This window comes from Manduca sexta, chromosome 9 (genome assembly GCF_014839805.1).
Source record: "Manduca sexta isolate Smith_Timp_Sample1 chromosome 9, JHU_Msex_v1.0, whole genome shotgun sequence".
Classification (NCBI taxonomy): domain Eukaryota; kingdom Metazoa; phylum Arthropoda; class Insecta; order Lepidoptera; family Sphingidae; genus Manduca; species Manduca sexta.
Window position 1 is genome coordinate 9,745,449 of NC_051123.1, and position 17,530 is coordinate 9,762,978.

Sequence of the window (17,530 nt, forward strand, 5' to 3'; positions counted from 1 at the left end):
TCTCACCGGATTATGAGAGTGAAGGAACAGAGAGTGCATTTGTGTACACTTGTGCACTATAATATCTCCTGCGTACTTGGCTGATCTCCGTTGAGATTGGCCGCCGTGGCCGAAATTCGTTTAAGAAGGAATCAATGAATCGAATAAGTAAAAGAAGAACGAGAGCAATATATTTGAAGCATAATAATCTGAACCTTATTATCATAGAGCTGAACGGAAGTAGTTGCCAAACAATGGACAACCGAGATCGTATTTATCCACAAATTTCTGGATAGGCACAAATCTAGCCGGTGATGGTCTGAAATCATAAAAATTTAGGCGTTACTCAAAGTATTATTCTTAACTAAAACATTTTTAAAGTTTTATCTATACCCAGTAGTATTAAATATATTTAACATTAGCTACAAAATTAACATATTTATATAAAATATTCTACTATGCGCATAACAAACGTGAAATTCACGATATTGAAAAATTATGAAGTATTTAACATTGGTCTTTTGCTATTTCACGGTTGATTGAGTAATCATCATCATCATTCCTAATGTCCATTCTATGTAATCTTAGAATTCATTGATTGTGATAGTCTTTATATTAAGCAAGTTGCAAATTTACTCGAAGGCATTATGAGATTTGACATCCAATATGCTAGGATGTTAATCTCACTGCAATGCCATGACGCTCGCTATTCTGTTTCATATTTAGTGTTGCTACAATTTAGATACCGCTTTTCATGTGTTGAGTTGTATCATAGAATACTAACTTGCTCGCAGCTCCGATCGCTTGAAATAGTTTCTCCGGGATCAAAGTCCCGCTGTATATTCTCTCGGTATAAAAATAGCCTATAGCACTCAGCAGTAATATAGCCTTCTATTAGTGAAAAAAAAATCAAAGTCGGTTAAGCAGTTCCTGAGATTAGCGCGTTCAACCTAACAAACTCTTCAGCTTTATATATTAGTATAGATCAGTCCCGAATTTTGTATTTTTTGAAGGCGGGGCAATATCTGGATAATGCCGCCCCCAACCCCCTATATTTTTACTTTTGTCATCATCATCATTTCGCGCCCCGCGGGAAATAATTTATGTGTGTTATATACTGGATGTCTCAGTAGTCAAAGTTGCGTTACTGATGAGATGTGTATTCATCTGCCAAGTTTGAATTTACCGCCCTCTAAATTCGCGGCCCGGGGCACGGGCCCTGGCTTGCCCCCCCCTAGATCCGGGGCTGGTATAGATTATCACAGATAGTACGGATATCGTCACCACTCGTCAATTTATACTCTATCTGAAAGCTAATTCACGTACCATCAGGTGTACATTAGCGTGACTATGGATTTTCTCTAGATAGGACAGCTGGAGCAAAAAAAGCCCGCTGAATTCAACGAAAAGACTTCACTATGCAAGCCCCATGTAATCGCCAGATTTTATCTAGGGGTTTCCAAGGTAGGTGCCGTCCACCTTTGCCCACCCCCAAGCCCTTGCAGGTACAGTGGGAACTTCGCTGTGCCTGAATAATAAGATAGCTATTATAACCAAAGTCCGAACTCACATGGCCTTCAGCTTAGGTTCCTTGAACTTGATATACCCCTTCTGTTCATAGACAAGGAAGGTGTATCTATGGGCTTCAGACCCCGGGACTGGCATTGGGCTGATGTAATCGGCAAGGGTCTCCGCAGAATATATATCATCTCCAGGGATGTTGCCGATGATCCAGTGGCGGAACTCTGAAGGCGTGGTGTTACTTGGGATTGGTATATCGGGATCTGTAATTGAGTTTGATAATATTTTCTACCTTTATACTGAAGTTAATGGTTATCTAGATAGGCGGATAATCCTTTTGTCGTTTTCAATAAACGTTTAGAATCGCATTTTCGGTCCAAAAATGGACCAATCAGAACAAAGTTATTCAAAAGATTTATTGTGTTTGATTTATTCTCGATTGAATCGAATTTAAGATTTGAATTGTTTAATGCAAACCGCCGTACAGCTGTATGTACATAAAATATTGTTTTTTTCTGGCAAGATAAAATGGGAACCCAAACAAAAATGTGAAGTACGATTTTTTATTTAGATCTCATTTGCCATTTTATGAAAACATTGTCCCGCATTTGTACGTAACAATAATTAAATTTCTGATTAATTTTATGATAGTATAAACGATGGTACTTACCAACCATAATAAGTGTGTAGTATTTAGATGAATTGGCAATAAATTCGATGCCGGGAGCCTTTACTGTTTCAGCAGGGGTTAACATTTTGCCCAGGTACACGAAGTTTCCTTGCGGGTAAGACACCTTTAAAGAATAGAATCTTAACAAATATTTAGCCAACTAATAACTCCATTCACGTTTGAATCTAAGTTTATTTAATAAATGACAAAACATTGACTACTAAACACCAGTGGCGAAGGATAATTTTTTTCTAAAAGGTAACCCGAGGAAAAATTTTCGCCTTATCTAACATATCGCGGCCAATTTAACTGGAAATAAAAAGTAAGACAAACATAAATAAACCTAAAAGGGAAGCCGGTAGGAATCGGGTTGTATGGACGCTTCACCACTGTTGAACACCGAATAGGTACATTATTTTTCACTAAAGGAATGGGATATTTTAATGCATCTTTATAACTAGTCAGAGTCAACTAAAAAAGATCATTAAATGTACTTATTCGGTATAAAATCACCGAATATAACGTTGGAAGAACATGGGGTTAATGTTGAGTAGGACATACAAGAGGCGGTACATTTGTCCGGGACATGACGTCAAAATGTAAGAGTGGCTCAAAATGATATATTGTACTACTTCAAATTTTATGTCGCGACAGTCGCGTTACTTATTCTCCGTCTCTGGTAAACTGTAGGACGAGGACAGTGAGGTAGCGAACCGCATGCTACAAATTACAATAGGACGTTATTTTACAATGGACATTACATTACTGCGTTTCGAGTCGCGAGCGAGAGGGAAATATTTTGAGGGTTAACATTACAAAATACTGTAAGGCGCGCATTGGAACGCCGAACCTCACTACGCCTCGCCTCATTTGAAGTAGGACGTTGTACCGGCTCAATGCTTTTTTATGTCATGTCCTACCCAACTCTACATGGGGTATTTAGTTTGTAAGAATTAAAACACACGACGGGCATCTAAAAGGATTTTTGTGAAAAAAAAACGAACACAGATCATAGTTATAATTGTCTATGAACAATGGTGAAAATATATAATTGTCTATGAAAAAAAAAAAAAAAAAAAATTCACCTCGAATTGATAACCTCCTCCTTTTTTTGAAGTCGGTTAAAAAACGGGGTTTTGGTTTGTAAGAATTAAAATAGATACGACGGGCATCTGACAGAATTTTTGTGAAGAAAAAAATGAATACAGATCATAGTAATAATTGTCTATGAACAGTGGTCATAACTAATGCTCTGGTCATCTTTGGGAGATCTTATTAGGTTGTAAGCGAGAAGCCCCTCGAAGAACGACCTGCCTTGGGCAGTTGATACGACTGACTGTTCATAAACTTGGAACATGTAAGTTTTAGTCTACGGTTTTACCTGCAATTCACGTGTTGGTGCACAAGGAGTGATGTTTGGTACAAGCTTACTGCATCTAAAAGCGGATGCCACATCATTGGAGTATGCTAAATTAGCTTTACTTGTTAACAAAATAAAGACAAAAATAATTATTTTGTGCGTTTTCATCGGGGTATTCGCGTGAAAATTTGAACAGCAAGTAATTAAAAGTTAGATATGTTATCTACACCAATTAATTATTTATTTATACAGGTGCCTATATACAGCATGTGAAAATATATTAGCTTAAGATACGTGTATAATGAGCCTCGGTGGCGTAGTTGTATTATAAAACGTATTCAGCGTTGAGGTCTGGGGTTTGGTCCCCGGGTCGGGCAAAGTGATATTGGGTTTTTCAGTTCAGTATTAGTCCCAAAGCCTGGAATTTGTGTGCGACATGGCGACAGAATATCGCGGCCATAGCCTAGTTGGTACTGCCCTGACGAATGTCCGTAGGTTCAAATCCCAACACATCTATGGCTTTTCTAAAATTATGTGTGTATTCTTATTTCTTTGTGAAACATCGTGAGGAAACCTGCGTACCTGAGAAATTCTCAATTAGAATTTTGAAAATATGTAAAGTTTGCAAATCCCCACTAGGCCAGCGTTGTGGATAAAGTCTTAATACTCAGTAGTAGAGGAGGACCGTGCCCAGTAGTGTATAATATAGGGCTGATATATTTTGCTTTTTGACACTGCTTTTTATATTAATAGCCTCAACAGATACTATGTTAGTTAATACATTATATTTTTTAAACGAAAAGAATAAATTAAAAAAAATGCAAAATGTTATAATTTTAAGAACAATATACTGACTTTTGTTTTTTTTTTTAATTTGGTCCTTCGAGAACGGAGCACTCTGTATAAAAATAAATTGTATAATAGGGGATTAATAAAAACCACAATCATCATCACAATATTTATTTTCTCAAAGAAAACAATTTTGAACCGTTACAAAATTTTACTTACAATCTATTAATGCAATGGCTGGTTCTACCAGCATTCCGCAGTCTACAATTTCAAAATAGCGAGTAGCGATACAGTTTTGACAGTCCAATAACTGGAATGTGATTTAAGTCACTTTAAATGCGGCGCCATCTTGGATTTTACTCTATGACTATATTGTCTGTGGTCAAACTCGTACTGACGTTGCTACAAGAAAACTATGTTTGTAAATTGTTCCAATGTTATTGTTTTTAAGCGCCAAGTTGTTTGTAAAGTATTGGGACGTAGTCGTCATATTCCGCTTGGTAGAAATTGCCCGCAACGGGATCTCCGAGGTTGTACTTCTTGGCGAACTCGGCGATCTTGAACATGGCACGATTGTCACCAGATCTAGAACAATATCAGATATTGAAATATTAGTTTGTAGTCTAGAACATCAGATATTGAAAGGGTAGTATCAATTTGTAATCTATAAAACATTGCATTTAATTTCAGAACAACGAGTACTAAACCAAATTATATTCTTATTTATTTTTATTTAACCTAGGCATAATACATATCACAATTTTAGTAGCGTATATACGTTAAAATAAAATTAAAAATTCTATAGACTGTCTATTTGTATTATAGTCTGACTAGCAAAATGCAAAACCTGTTTTGAGCGCTTTACTATTGCTTTTCGTTGGAAAATTTTACATGTCAATGGAAGAAATTAGTTCCATATTTTACAACGTGGTTAGATTTTTCATGTCCCTGGTTACTCTATAGCCAAATTATTTGGACCTGAACGCATCTACCAGGTCGCACAACACGATTAGCCCCGACTGTATCCTCAAAGAATAATACGTCAAGCGCTAGCCAGTTGTAAAAACAAAAAAGTCTTTTGTAGAGCATCCTTAAAACAGACTGTTACGCCGACTGTACATTGGAATGAGTAGTGGCGAAAGGTGTAATCTTCTAAAAGGGAATTCGACACAACATATAGGTAGCAATTTGCTGGAATGCGGTTAGCAAGTTGTTCTAATATACCATAGATTCTAGATAAATACAACTTATATTATAAATGCGAAAGTTTGTGAGGGTGGATGTATGTATGTTTGTTCCTCTTTCACGAAAAATCTATTGAACGGATTTGAATGAAAGTTTACAGTAATATTGGTTATACATCAGAATAACACATAGACTACAATTTATAATGAATTTTTGTAATTTGGTCACGCGGGCGAGGCCGCGAGCAATAGCTAGTTCTACATAAAGGTAAGCCGATAGGAATAGAGTTATATGGAACTTCGCCACTGGTGAGAAGTCAAAAATTATATGCTTTATCATTTAAATAACTGCAACAACCCATACCTGTTAGTAAGTCTCTGCTCATTGAACTGCAGTTTGCCGGGCTGCTTGTACACCAGGAACACGTAGCGGTGGAGGCCGGTGCCTTCCGGGGGGCCGGAGCCCACGTACTCGGAGAGGGTCTCGCCCCCCGCTACGTTGGAGCCGGGCACGTTGCCCACCAGCCAGTGGTGCCACTCGCGGAACTTCGGGTCCTTGCGAGACGGCGCGTCGGGGTCTGTGGAATGGATAATTTTTCTTATTAAAATCAGTCCGCCCCGTGACCATGAAGGCGGTAGTCTTTGAAACTTCGGTAGAAAATAATAATATAAATCACCGTGATGAAATCCGTATATATTTTTTTTTTTATTTATTTAGGATAACAAATAAATAAAAAAAAAAAAAATATTTTTATTTAAATAAAATTAAAACGTTACATCGCTCTACTCAAATTTTAGTGATATCGTTTAGATATGAGTGCTTTTTAAGCCTCAACATTAAGAATTATATTAAGATATTTATTGTGTCCTACACATGTATTTACTTAAGCTGTGGTACGCGCCTATCGAGGGCACAGTTTCCGCTGGCATTCAACCTTAATAGATAGCCAAGAATGTGATGATGTGTATAAATTGAAGTATTTTGATTATACCTAAACTTGCATTAACTGGAAACCGCGAAGGAATTTTAAAAAAATGATTTCTAAGCTATCGAGCATAGGCAAAGTTGCGGGAGACTTGGTTGCGTCCTTAGATAGGCTTATGGCTTACCATAAGAGGCATAAAATTTTAATACAAATCACTCACCTTTATATTAAGTTATTATTGACTGTTTTTTCGGAACACTCTATATATGCCTTATATTGAGGATACCGTTTTTTGGAACACTCTGTATATACCTTATATTGAGTTATTATTGATAACATTTTTTGGAACACACTGTATATGCCTATAATGTTGATGTTTCTTACCAGTCATGGCCACGGTGTAAAACTGGTCAGAGGCGGCATCCCAGGAGATGCTGGGGATGTCCTTCACCTGGGTGGGAGTCAGCACGTTGCCTTCAGACACCTCCACGCCGCTTGGATACTTTACCTGAATAAAATTGGAGCATTACTCAAATGTAACATATTAGGGAAAAGATTTATATTTTAGGCTCTATTTTCATTTTGCATAGTAACTTAAGGGTTAACAATACATGTATATTTCTATGATAAATAAAAATTGTTGTAGGGATGTTAAATTCAGCTGCTTATGAAATGGATATGGAAGAGAGTAAGTGATTTTTGCTCGTATTTCTCTGATATAAATGATCTAAGATCCAATTAAGAGTAAAAATGTACGAACTCTTAATGTCACATTTTAATGAGTTCTAATCAATTTCATACATTGATGGCTATAAAATCTTCGTTTATTTCTATTGTGTGTTTATTTTTATTTTATTTATAACTACTTTTTGTTCGCGGCTTTGCCGGCGTGATAGAGTTTTCTCGGATAAAAGTCCCGCTATATATATTTTCCCGGGATAGAAAGTAGCCTTTAACCTTCTCGGGGTCTTGAAATATCTCCATACCAAATTTCATGAAAAACCGTTCAATAGATTTTGAGAAAATCGATAACATACAGATAAACAGGAAACGGGACTTTGTTTTATAATATGTATAGATGCATTCAAAGAACTTTCCATCTGCTTGCTACACTTCAACTAGGTCCAAATCACTATATTATCTTGACGTCGACAAATCACTAGATAGGTATGTATTTACTAAAACAACCATAGTACACGAGACCCTAATAACATTTCATTAAGTATAATGTCAAAATAATGACGGACTAACACTTAATTTACGCGACAATCGGATGTAATTTAATCAACCTTGGAGTTCAGTAAAAACTGATGATTTGGACTGAGGTCGGTACGAGGCTTGACTTAACAAGGTACTCGTATAATGGAAGAGTCATTCTTTCCAATTGTTTCGTCATTCATTGAATTATGGGTTTGTAAATATACACACGCCCACGCCTTTCAGTGACGAAGGGCGAAATGTTTCAAAAGAGAAAATAGGGCAAAAATAAATTGCCTTAGTCAATATCGCGGCTAAGTAACACAAAACAAACTAAGACAAACGTAAAAGGGAAGCCGGTAGGAATCAGGGTGTATGGACGCTTCGCCGCTGACGCCTTTTATCCTCGAAGGGGGTAGGCAGAGAGCGTAACTAGTGTACACACTTTCCGCCATGTGTATTTCTTTAACTCCAGACTTCAGGCTGATACTAATTAGAAAAATCCGATATCACTTTGCCCGACGTGAAGATGGAACCCAAGACAGGCCTGCAGTTGTAGCGTACTCGTATATAACTACGCCACCGAGGAAGTCTTTAAATAATGAGTAAAAGAAAAAATACACGGACCGTTGAATTCATCTTTTTTATAACCATGGCATTGTATTCTGATCTATTTTATACAAAAAATCTTTCATTTTTTTTAATCACGTCCAGTTGACAGGCGTCTTTCGACCATACTGCCTAGTCTTACGTATGTAAAAAATCTTTCAATTCAATTTTTAGATTGTGGCATGGAGCCGTTACCGGCCAATGATTTTGTCAATGCCAAAGTAGGAAAAGTAAAAATTACGCTTTTTATATGTCATTGTCATTCAAAAACGAATGACATGTTTGTCATTTCTCTACATCTATTTACTGACGAAAGAAAGCCATTCGCTAAGTATTACTACTTTTATATCATATCAAAATCATCATATCTTATCGTTGTTTATCATTTACGTAACTCTACGCTTTGTTTAAATAGGTATTTTTGTGTTCTTTACAAACATTGCGCATTTTAAGTATCTGTTTACAGAGTGGATTACTCAACTTCAATTAAAGAAATATATTTAATTAAAATTTTGTAATATGAGTTTTTTATGGAGGTTCATGCATTCTTTTTATATCTTAAGTTTAAGTGGAATGGGGTCCAATAGAATGTCGACTGACGAGAGTTGATTGCCCCATGACAGAAGACACAATTATGCCGGTCTGTTGGAACGGGACATGCACAGACTGATACAGGAACGTGACACACTTATGTGGGCCACTATGGCGGGTTGTAACACCTAGCGTACGGTGGTCAATATCCAGGCGGATATTAAATATATCCTACCACCTACACATCCAAATTGTACAAATAAAATGTAATTCAGGAATCATTATTGTAAAATCGGTTTTTATATGATTACAAAAATATTGACATGTATTATATACTGTCCCACTGCTGGGCACGGACCACCACTACTGAGAAGGTGTAGGCCTTAGTCCACCCCGCTGGCTCAGTGCGGGTTGGCAGACTTCACATACCCCGAAATTCTTATAGGGAATTTTTAGGTATGTAGGTATCCTCACGATGTTTTCCTACGCCGTTAAAGCAAGCGATAATTCACAAAGAATACACACATAATTTCAGAAAAGTCAGAGGTGTGTATTGTGCGAATAAAATTTTTCTTTCCTTCTTTCTGGGTGTGTGCCTCCGGTTTTGAACCTGCAGGTCCTCATCTAGATAGTCCGATCAACCACTTTTACAATTTGAAACTGTTACAATTAAGTCTTTTATAAAAGGACCAAGTTATGTTAAAATGAAATCAATCCAACTATAACAAATAATTCACATATGTTCAAAAGTAGTTCGTACACATTGGCAAACATGGCCCAATAATGTAATAATTAAAAGAGTACACAAAAAGAAACTGTATATCCAAATACTCGTTTTTTACTGATAAATACCACTAAATTATTCTCAACGGAACTCAATACCATAAAATGTTTAGTAAGTAGAATGTTTTATGACACGAATAACTATTTTTTATTGTTCAATTATTTGACATAAACATATCCATTTCAATACGGCAGTGTTTATATTATATAGGTTATTTTTACTAATATAAAGCTGAAGAGTTTGTTTGTTTGATTACGTCTATCTCAGGAACTACTAAACTGATTTTGAACATTTTCTCTAATAGGAAGCTATGTTACTCCTCAGTGTTATTTGCGATACTTTTAATTATATCGGAAAAACTTGCACGCTTGCAAAGGTTATTACAAATAAGAGTAAGATATTTCGTTATAATCAAAAACGACATTACCGCAAAGAGCGACGATGAGGGAGGAATTGGCCTTTATAATGTAATAAAATTTCGATTCTTTGCTGTTGATTTACAGCCGTTTTCAATAAACGATCCCAATCTCAATCTTCAATCCGATTCTCGAATTATCCAATCAAAACAACTCATTTGTGCGCATGTCAAAAAAACTTTGTTCTGATTGGTCCATTTTTGAGATAGACCAAAAAAAGATTAAGTACGTTGATTGAAAATGGCGATTATACATTATGCAATTTTACCTGCAATACTAGTAACATAAAATTGTACTGTAACTACGCAATAAAAATAACGAATGTTTGATAACTTTATTGAGTACAGGAAGCATAAAAGTGCATATTGTTTAAACTGCAAAATGACGAATGTTTTAATGGCAATCCAATGCGTAGTTTTATCTTAAGCAAGGTTTATATTTAAAACAAAACTATTTTACGAAGTTTATCGAGGTTTTTATATTATAATTATCTCCCGATGTTTCTAGAACTTTGCAGCCTTCGTGGTCACGGGGCGGACTCGAAAAATGTCTAACATTCGCGTAAACATAAGAAATCATTAAGGTTTACATTAACCAGAAAATAAGAAGTCTACTTCCACAAGCAATTTTTAACCTGCAAACTTAATACAATAAGCGGATACATCTATAGGGCTATTAGGTAATATTGCTACGCATCTGGAAGTTCTAACGCAAAATATTGCTGCAAGAATTTGCTGATCTTACCATAACATTTGATTTTAAGGGAAGCGTATTCTAGATATATATATTTTTACAGTAACATTAACCTAGCATTAAAATTTCCATACATTATTCCTAATATGGTAATCGACTATTTATTTCTTAAAAACTTTTATCATAAAAGTATGATATAGGCAATAATTTATAAGTTATGTTGATTTTAAATGTGGCTAAAGGGGTAGGTGTCAAATAACAGTAATAGCAAACTGTGACGTCACCGAGTGCCACTGGGTATATCGCTGCGAGCATATAAAAGAGGAAGCGCGATAACCCTACCGTATCCCACTTTTGTTTACAACAATGATTTGATAACTGACGATTCCCTTCTAACTGAATTTCGGAGAGATCAGGAGCAGGGCCAACTGCTTTACGTGGTTTTCGAGGCATGGCGGTAACACACCGTCTACCTGCTAACTTCTGAGAGCTGCGACTGAGTATTTTTAACTTTATATGTATATACAATGATACATGTATGAATTTTATATTTGGAGTTGGTGCCTAATTTATATTGAACATTGTTATCGTGTGTGCATTTACTTACCTTAACTTGCAATTTAAATTAGGCACCGACACCAAATATAAAGTTAATATACGTATGGGTAATGTTTGTATTACTTTATGGTTTTTTAAAATAAATGTCTGCGATAACAAAGACTTATATTATAGTGTCTTATAGTGTTTAACACAAATAATGCAACTATCTTTTCTCGCAATAATACGCCTTAGGTCTTTAATATCAGCCTTGTATTACATACTGTCCTATTGTTGGGCACGGGCCTATTCTACTACTGAGAGAGATTAGGCTTTAGTCCACCACACTTAGTGCGGATTGGTAAACTTCACACACTCTGAAAATTTCTATAGAGAACTCAGGTATGCAGGTTTCCCCACGATGTTTTCCTTCACCATTAAATCAAATGATAATTCACAAAGAATAAATAATTTCAGAAAAGTCAAAGATGTGTGTCCTTAGGTTCTGACGTTCCACAACCAACGACGCTATCGCCGCTCAGAGATATGAATGCATGCACAGGCTGAAACCGGAACGAACCTAGCAAGAACGAGATGTGGCTGTTTCCACGACGGATGGTCTTTATTCAATCGGCCGCAAATTATGTTGAGTATAGTTGTCGCATCACCGCTAATGGTTTGTGTCAAGTTAATGCGGAAACCAGTGAGTACATTGAAATGAAAGTTGTCACAAAGATAGACTTCCCTGGCCACATAAAGTCCACTGCTGAACATAAACCCCCGTAAAGATATCCAAGATAAGCCATACCTTAGATTAATATAAATAATTGTTGCGTAACAACTGTTTACCCAGTGCATGCAATAGAAGCTCTCAAAAGAAATCAATCTTCCCGTTTTTGCTACACTTTTCATGTATGCTCCGCTCCTATTGGTCATAGCGTGATGTTATATAGCTTAGACATCTTCGATAAATGGGCTATTCAATACTAAAATATTTTTTCAGTTCGTACCAGTAGTTCCTGAGATTAGTGCGTTTAAACAAACAAACAAACTCTTTAGCTTTGTATAATAGTATACATAGAAATACGGATTAAAATTGTAGGCAAATTTTATATTTTTATTGCGAATGTCCGTTATTTCCTTATCAAGAATGAACCGGTACGCCCTGTCTTAAAAATCCTGATGGCTATATATAACATGTCTATTTATTATGACTTCTCATTTATATGCACTTGGTACAATCGGCGTGAGTGATAAAAAGTCGACCCGAATCCTTAACGCTTTCTTTAAAGTTTTGCCACGCATTCACAACTCTTGATATTAGAGTTCACGTGACCATTTATCATTACCCACTTGCTCATTACCCGCCATTCTAATATAAACAACAAAAAACTTGTTCTATTTTCAAACTGATATGAAGGCACAAAAGTTGTAACACAAAGAAAGCCAAGGCACACGTACAGTGTGTAAGATAAAAAAAAAACTGGATATTTAAAATGAAAAAACAATTTGCTTTTTTTAAATAATTTTGCTGACGTTAGATAGACGACAAGCAATATTGGCACTAATGCTAAAATAACAAAAGACATAATAGCGTAATCTCTGTTATAGAATGTTGTCGCATAATAAGCGAAAAATATTAGATTCTGGTTTTTGAAGACTTATTAAGTAATCCTCACTTTCATATATTTTATAGTGTCAATTGACAAGTGAAATCGTCAAAGTGGCGGTGACGTCACGCTGTAGATATATTTGGCTACTTTCTATAGTATGGATATATTTATTTAATGTCATCTTAATTTTTACTGTCATTGTGTGATTTATCCCATACAAAAAGTAATCAATATATTAAAACCGAAGGTTTACCTGAGTGGCATTTTATATGGTTAGATCCTTTTGCCGGTTTCCATGTTTAATTCAAGCAAACATACAAAATTCTTCACTTATTGTCGTCTATTTAACCCAATGTTTGCCGGCAAACATTTCGATCATAAATGGGTAACGTGAAATTCACAAACCATTGTAAGTTTTACAGCCATACATAACACTATTAGGCATGTGATTTGGTTTGCTAAACTAGACATTTTCCTGACCTAAGATAATATAAGCGAAATTTAAAAACCCTCTATAAGGAAACGTAAAATAATAAACCTAGATCAGTACAAACTAGTGCACTAGACCCATTCAAATTTTTTCCATTATCTAAATTCTAAATTATTAATAAAGTATGTAAGAAACGTAGAAAAGAACGGTTTTTCGAATATTTATAGTTGGATCATTTGCATAACGGAACTCACTTGCTCGATTTTCTCGTTTGCTACAAAAAATTAAATACCTAAAAGCTCGAGCCAGTTAGAGCAGCGCATCATTTTTATATTTTTTTTTCCAAAATCTCATAAAACCAATTTAATGTTGTATAGCCAGGAAGCCCTATACCGTCTACCGGGAATTTCCTTCTTTTAGAATATACGGGCGTTTTAAAGGAAGAACAGCTTTGGTAACCGTGCAAAGTAAGAATCAAAAAATCCCCTAAATACCTACACGGCTTTCAAAGTTGTCCTATGATTAGAACGCGCGTAATTGCAAATAGACGGATTTGCCTCCGTAGGCGGAATAAGGCGCCCTGACTATACGATTAAAACTAACTTTCGCAATTATTACCAAAAAAAAATATAAATAAATATTAAATATATACTTACAGTAGCCAACGCAGCGGGCGCCTTGGCGATCACATCAGGCACCACCTGATGCGCCTCGAACGACTTCGCCACCGACGACATGGTCCTCGCAAGCACCCTAAAATTGACCATAGTGCTGTCTGCTATTAACAAAACAATAGCACATCTCAGAACACGGCCCGTGCGGTACATTGTGGGACATTCACTGACAGTAATGTGTTGACTGTGACCGTCCGTGCGAACCGGTTACTGGCTAGCGAATGCATGAACCAATGTGCAGTTATACCAAGTATGGATAAGTGTACAGGCGAGGAGTAAATGATTTTGTGTTTTACTATTTTTGTACATAGCATGTTGTGTTGTGATTCGGTGTGATAGTTAAAAAATAATCATTAAAAATAATAAAATTAGGTGCGATAGTTGAAAAATAATGGTTAACGAACTTATATGTGAACAAGAAAGAATTTGTCTTTAATGTATTACGTTGATCGATGGAACTGTTATTTAAAAATTGATGATTAACATTTTACGTAAAATAATAATAAATTAGATAGAAGGAAATTGATTTATCTGTTACATATATTATTGTCCCTGTTCGCTCTTTTAACTCTAGCTACCGGTAAAGGGTGACATTTCTCAAATGATAATCCGAGGCAAAATTAAAAAATTGGCCTAGTTAACATATCGCGGCCAATTTAACAGAAAACAAAAACTAAGACTAAGACAAACGTAAATAAACCTAAAAGGGAAGCCGGTAGGAATCGGGTTGTATGGACGCTTCGCCAATGCTAGTTACCTATTTGACGAATATAAAAATAAACATGAACATAAAAAAAACATAAACCCTAAAAAAACCCGAATATAAAAAAAATACCTAAAAAGCACTTTTGTTGCCACCCATACAGATGTTAATAAACACAGGTCGGTTGCTTTGTCTACATATCCGATATAAGCAGTTTCATAACATCATTGTGCCGCTGATGAGTTTTCCACTGGCTCTTATTAACTTCGCGGATGTGGAAGCACTTCATTTACCATCACACGATACAAGACATAAAGGTAACGTTACGTTAAATATCTTGGAAATCTGAAGCTAGAAAATTAGGACGTAATTTAGACGTTAAATTAATTTAGCTGAGTAACATGACAGGTCTTAAATACAAGCTGTGTATAACACTATATAGGTATGCATCTATTTTAAATTGCCAGTATCTCTGAAGTTTAGATTGGGGCAGGGCCGTAGAGGGGGGGGGGGGCGGGTATTGTGGTGCAATTTTTACTTCTGCCCTAGCTGTAACCACAGCTGCCCTACCTTAAATTCAAGTCTAGCTACGGTCCTGGATAGGGGTACAGCATACTATCTCAAAGTTTTGAGTCATGAATCGGTCATTCATATTGACCTTACTTGTCAGTATCAGCCCGGGGTCTAGAATTAGCTCAAGCTGACTATATCCGATGAAATGAATGAAAAGCTCACTATATCCGATTTTGAACACACGCTGTGGAAAGTGGGTCCTCTAGTTAGACCGCTGCCTTTACCTTCAGAGATAAAGGCGGAATTTGTGTTGCATGCACCATACAACTACATGGTACGATTAGTACTGTGGTGTGATAGAGGCAAATCTACTGCTAGCTACAAAAATCAGTACCAGAGTACTTTTATTGAAATAACTGATATGGATGAAACATTAACAGAAGCTATTGAGATTATATTCTATAGAATTGTGAGTTGTGCTGAGCAATGCAACCTATTTTTTTTTATAATGAGCGAACAAGAAACTGCCCCAACTACTCGTGATAGTAAGTGGAGTGGGGTCCATGGTTTAATGGAGAAGATACTAGCATCACACTGGATATTGGGAAAAGTATTTGAGGCAATGGAAAACATCGTTAAATTATTTTTCTAGTTATACTCAAATACATATTTTTATATGTGAAATATAGTTTATGCTCATCATTGAACTTTAAATTTGACCTTACTTTTTATTACTTTCTGTCTTAAAACAATATGTTTGGACAAATTGCCTAGTTTAACTAGAATTTTATTGACAATGCTGCCAGTACATTAAAAGTGAAGATTTATTTTTGAAACACTAAACTATAAAAAACAGGTTCATAAGTCAGGTCATGAAATGGAAGTCCAGTGATTAAATTAAAGAACTAAAAAAAAAATCATTGTCTTCAAACATTTTATAATAGCCAAGTGGCAAAAGGATTTAACCCTATTAGGGGATTAATTTTCATATTTCCTCTTTCAGTAGCTTAAATTATAGAAAACTATTGCTATAACACCATAGGACTGGCTGTTGCAGTGCACAGGTGCTTCCAAAGCTAGGTTGCCCCCAAACCCTGACCAATACTTAAATGTCAAACTGAATCTGAAAATTTCACCGGGAGCAACTGTCCTGGCTCTTGTGAACTTATTTAGTTGGGGGATCTTTATCCTAGGTCTGCACCCTGTGAAAACTAATATGCTTGACTACTGGAAAACCATTACCAACTTATATAGATGTTAAATATACCTAGTTCAACATTAGACACTAGATGTATTGGTAATCAAGGAAAGAAATAAATTTATCATAATCCTTCAACCTCTAAGCTTGCGGTCGGCTACCTTTTGGTAGGCAAGGGCAACAAGGTGGCAAAATTAATTAAAAGCGGGCCATACATATACCATTAAAGCTAGAAATTCTGCTTTAGATGCGCTTACTCTTAATTTAATACATTTATTTTGATGTTTAAGCCTTATTACAAAACAATCACGGGCCACAAACAGAACATTTGCAGGCCGCATGTTGCCCACTGCTGCTTTAGGTATAAGAATCTGGCTACTTTCATAGATGGTAAGACAACCTAACAGCATGGTGTATTTTTGGTAAATTCAGATAATTAAAAATAATTTACCTTAATAATATTCAGTTAAATAAACAAAGTAAATATGAAATGGAGATGCTCCAAAGATAATTATGCAAGGATATAATATGCTTGAAAAACGTAAAATCACATTCTGCATAATCGCAATCATTCGATCATATGTAAATAATTACACGAATAATTGAAAAATGAGGGTAGTTGCGATTCATTTCACAGATATAATTCATAACCTATTAATTTACATGTTATTAATCTAATTACCACTAAGATCTTGTGTGGATAAGGCAAATGTTGTTTTGTCGCATAGATTACGTAACAAGATAAATTGAAACCGCACTGCACAAAAATAATCTAAAAAATATCAGGTCGTTGACATTAGGAGAGTATAGTATTTACGCAGAATATTCGATATGTGTATTTGTATAGTTTTGTGTGAGTCATGTATACTGCGTTTATTTCCACACTTACCAAAATACTAGTATAAAATTGTCTTCTGCAACAATAAATCAATTGAACCGCAAAATAGATCAATTGAGTTCTAAAAGTTCTCGAATCTAGAACCGGCTTCTATTTTCTCAGGTGACAGATCAGAATTATCACTTGTCAATTTATACTTCATAGTCCATAGTACGCAGTTCGTAGTGTTGCCAGAGAGCCACTTTATAATCCCCCAAATATTATAAGAATGAAAAAATCTACTCAAATGTAATGTTCGTGATCAAAATATACGAAAGAAAAAATTTCAGGGATGTTATTTGTTGAAAAAAAAAATAAACACTTGC

General features: G+C 35.7%; 2 protein-coding genes across 5 annotated transcripts; both read right to left on the reverse strand.

The window, feature by feature from the left end:
• Positions 1–148: 148 nt before the first annotated feature.
• LOC115449521 (protein D2) lies at positions 149–3,743 on the reverse strand. Of its 2 annotated transcripts, none has more exons than XM_030177366.2 (4): positions 3,552–3,743; positions 2,171–2,294; positions 1,550–1,763; positions 149–298 (listed from the first exon to the last, which is right to left on the reverse strand). In XM_030177366.2, the coding sequence occupies exons 1-4, from the start codon at positions 3,696–3,698 to the stop codon at positions 202–204; spliced, it is 582 nt and encodes a 193-aa protein (XP_030033226.1). In that variant the 5' UTR covers positions 3,699–3,743; the 3' UTR covers positions 149–201. The 2 variants fall into 2 exon arrangements, with proteins under 2 accessions (XP_030033226.1, XP_030033227.1); XM_030177367.2 differs by having other exon boundaries at positions 2,171–2,310; positions 3,552–3,728.
• Positions 3,744–4,474: 731 nt separating this feature from the next.
• LOC115446841 (protein D2) lies at positions 4,475–17,378 on the reverse strand. 3 transcript variants are annotated; one of them, XM_037436680.1, is made up of 5 exons: positions 17,217–17,378; positions 13,896–13,992; positions 6,814–6,937; positions 5,868–6,081; positions 4,475–4,904 (listed from the first exon to the last, which is right to left on the reverse strand). In XM_037436680.1, the coding sequence occupies exons 2-5, from the start codon at positions 13,974–13,976 to the stop codon at positions 4,766–4,768; spliced, it is 558 nt and encodes a 185-aa protein (XP_037292577.1). In that variant the 5' UTR covers positions 13,977–13,992; positions 17,217–17,378; the 3' UTR covers positions 4,475–4,765. The 3 variants fall into 3 exon arrangements, with proteins under 3 accessions (XP_037292577.1, XP_037292576.1, XP_037292575.1); XM_037436679.1 differs by having other exon boundaries at positions 13,896–14,017; positions 17,217–17,347; XM_037436678.1 differs by lacking the exon at positions 17,217–17,378 and having other exon boundaries at positions 13,896–14,132.
• Between the last annotated feature and the right edge of the window lie 152 nt (positions 17,379–17,530).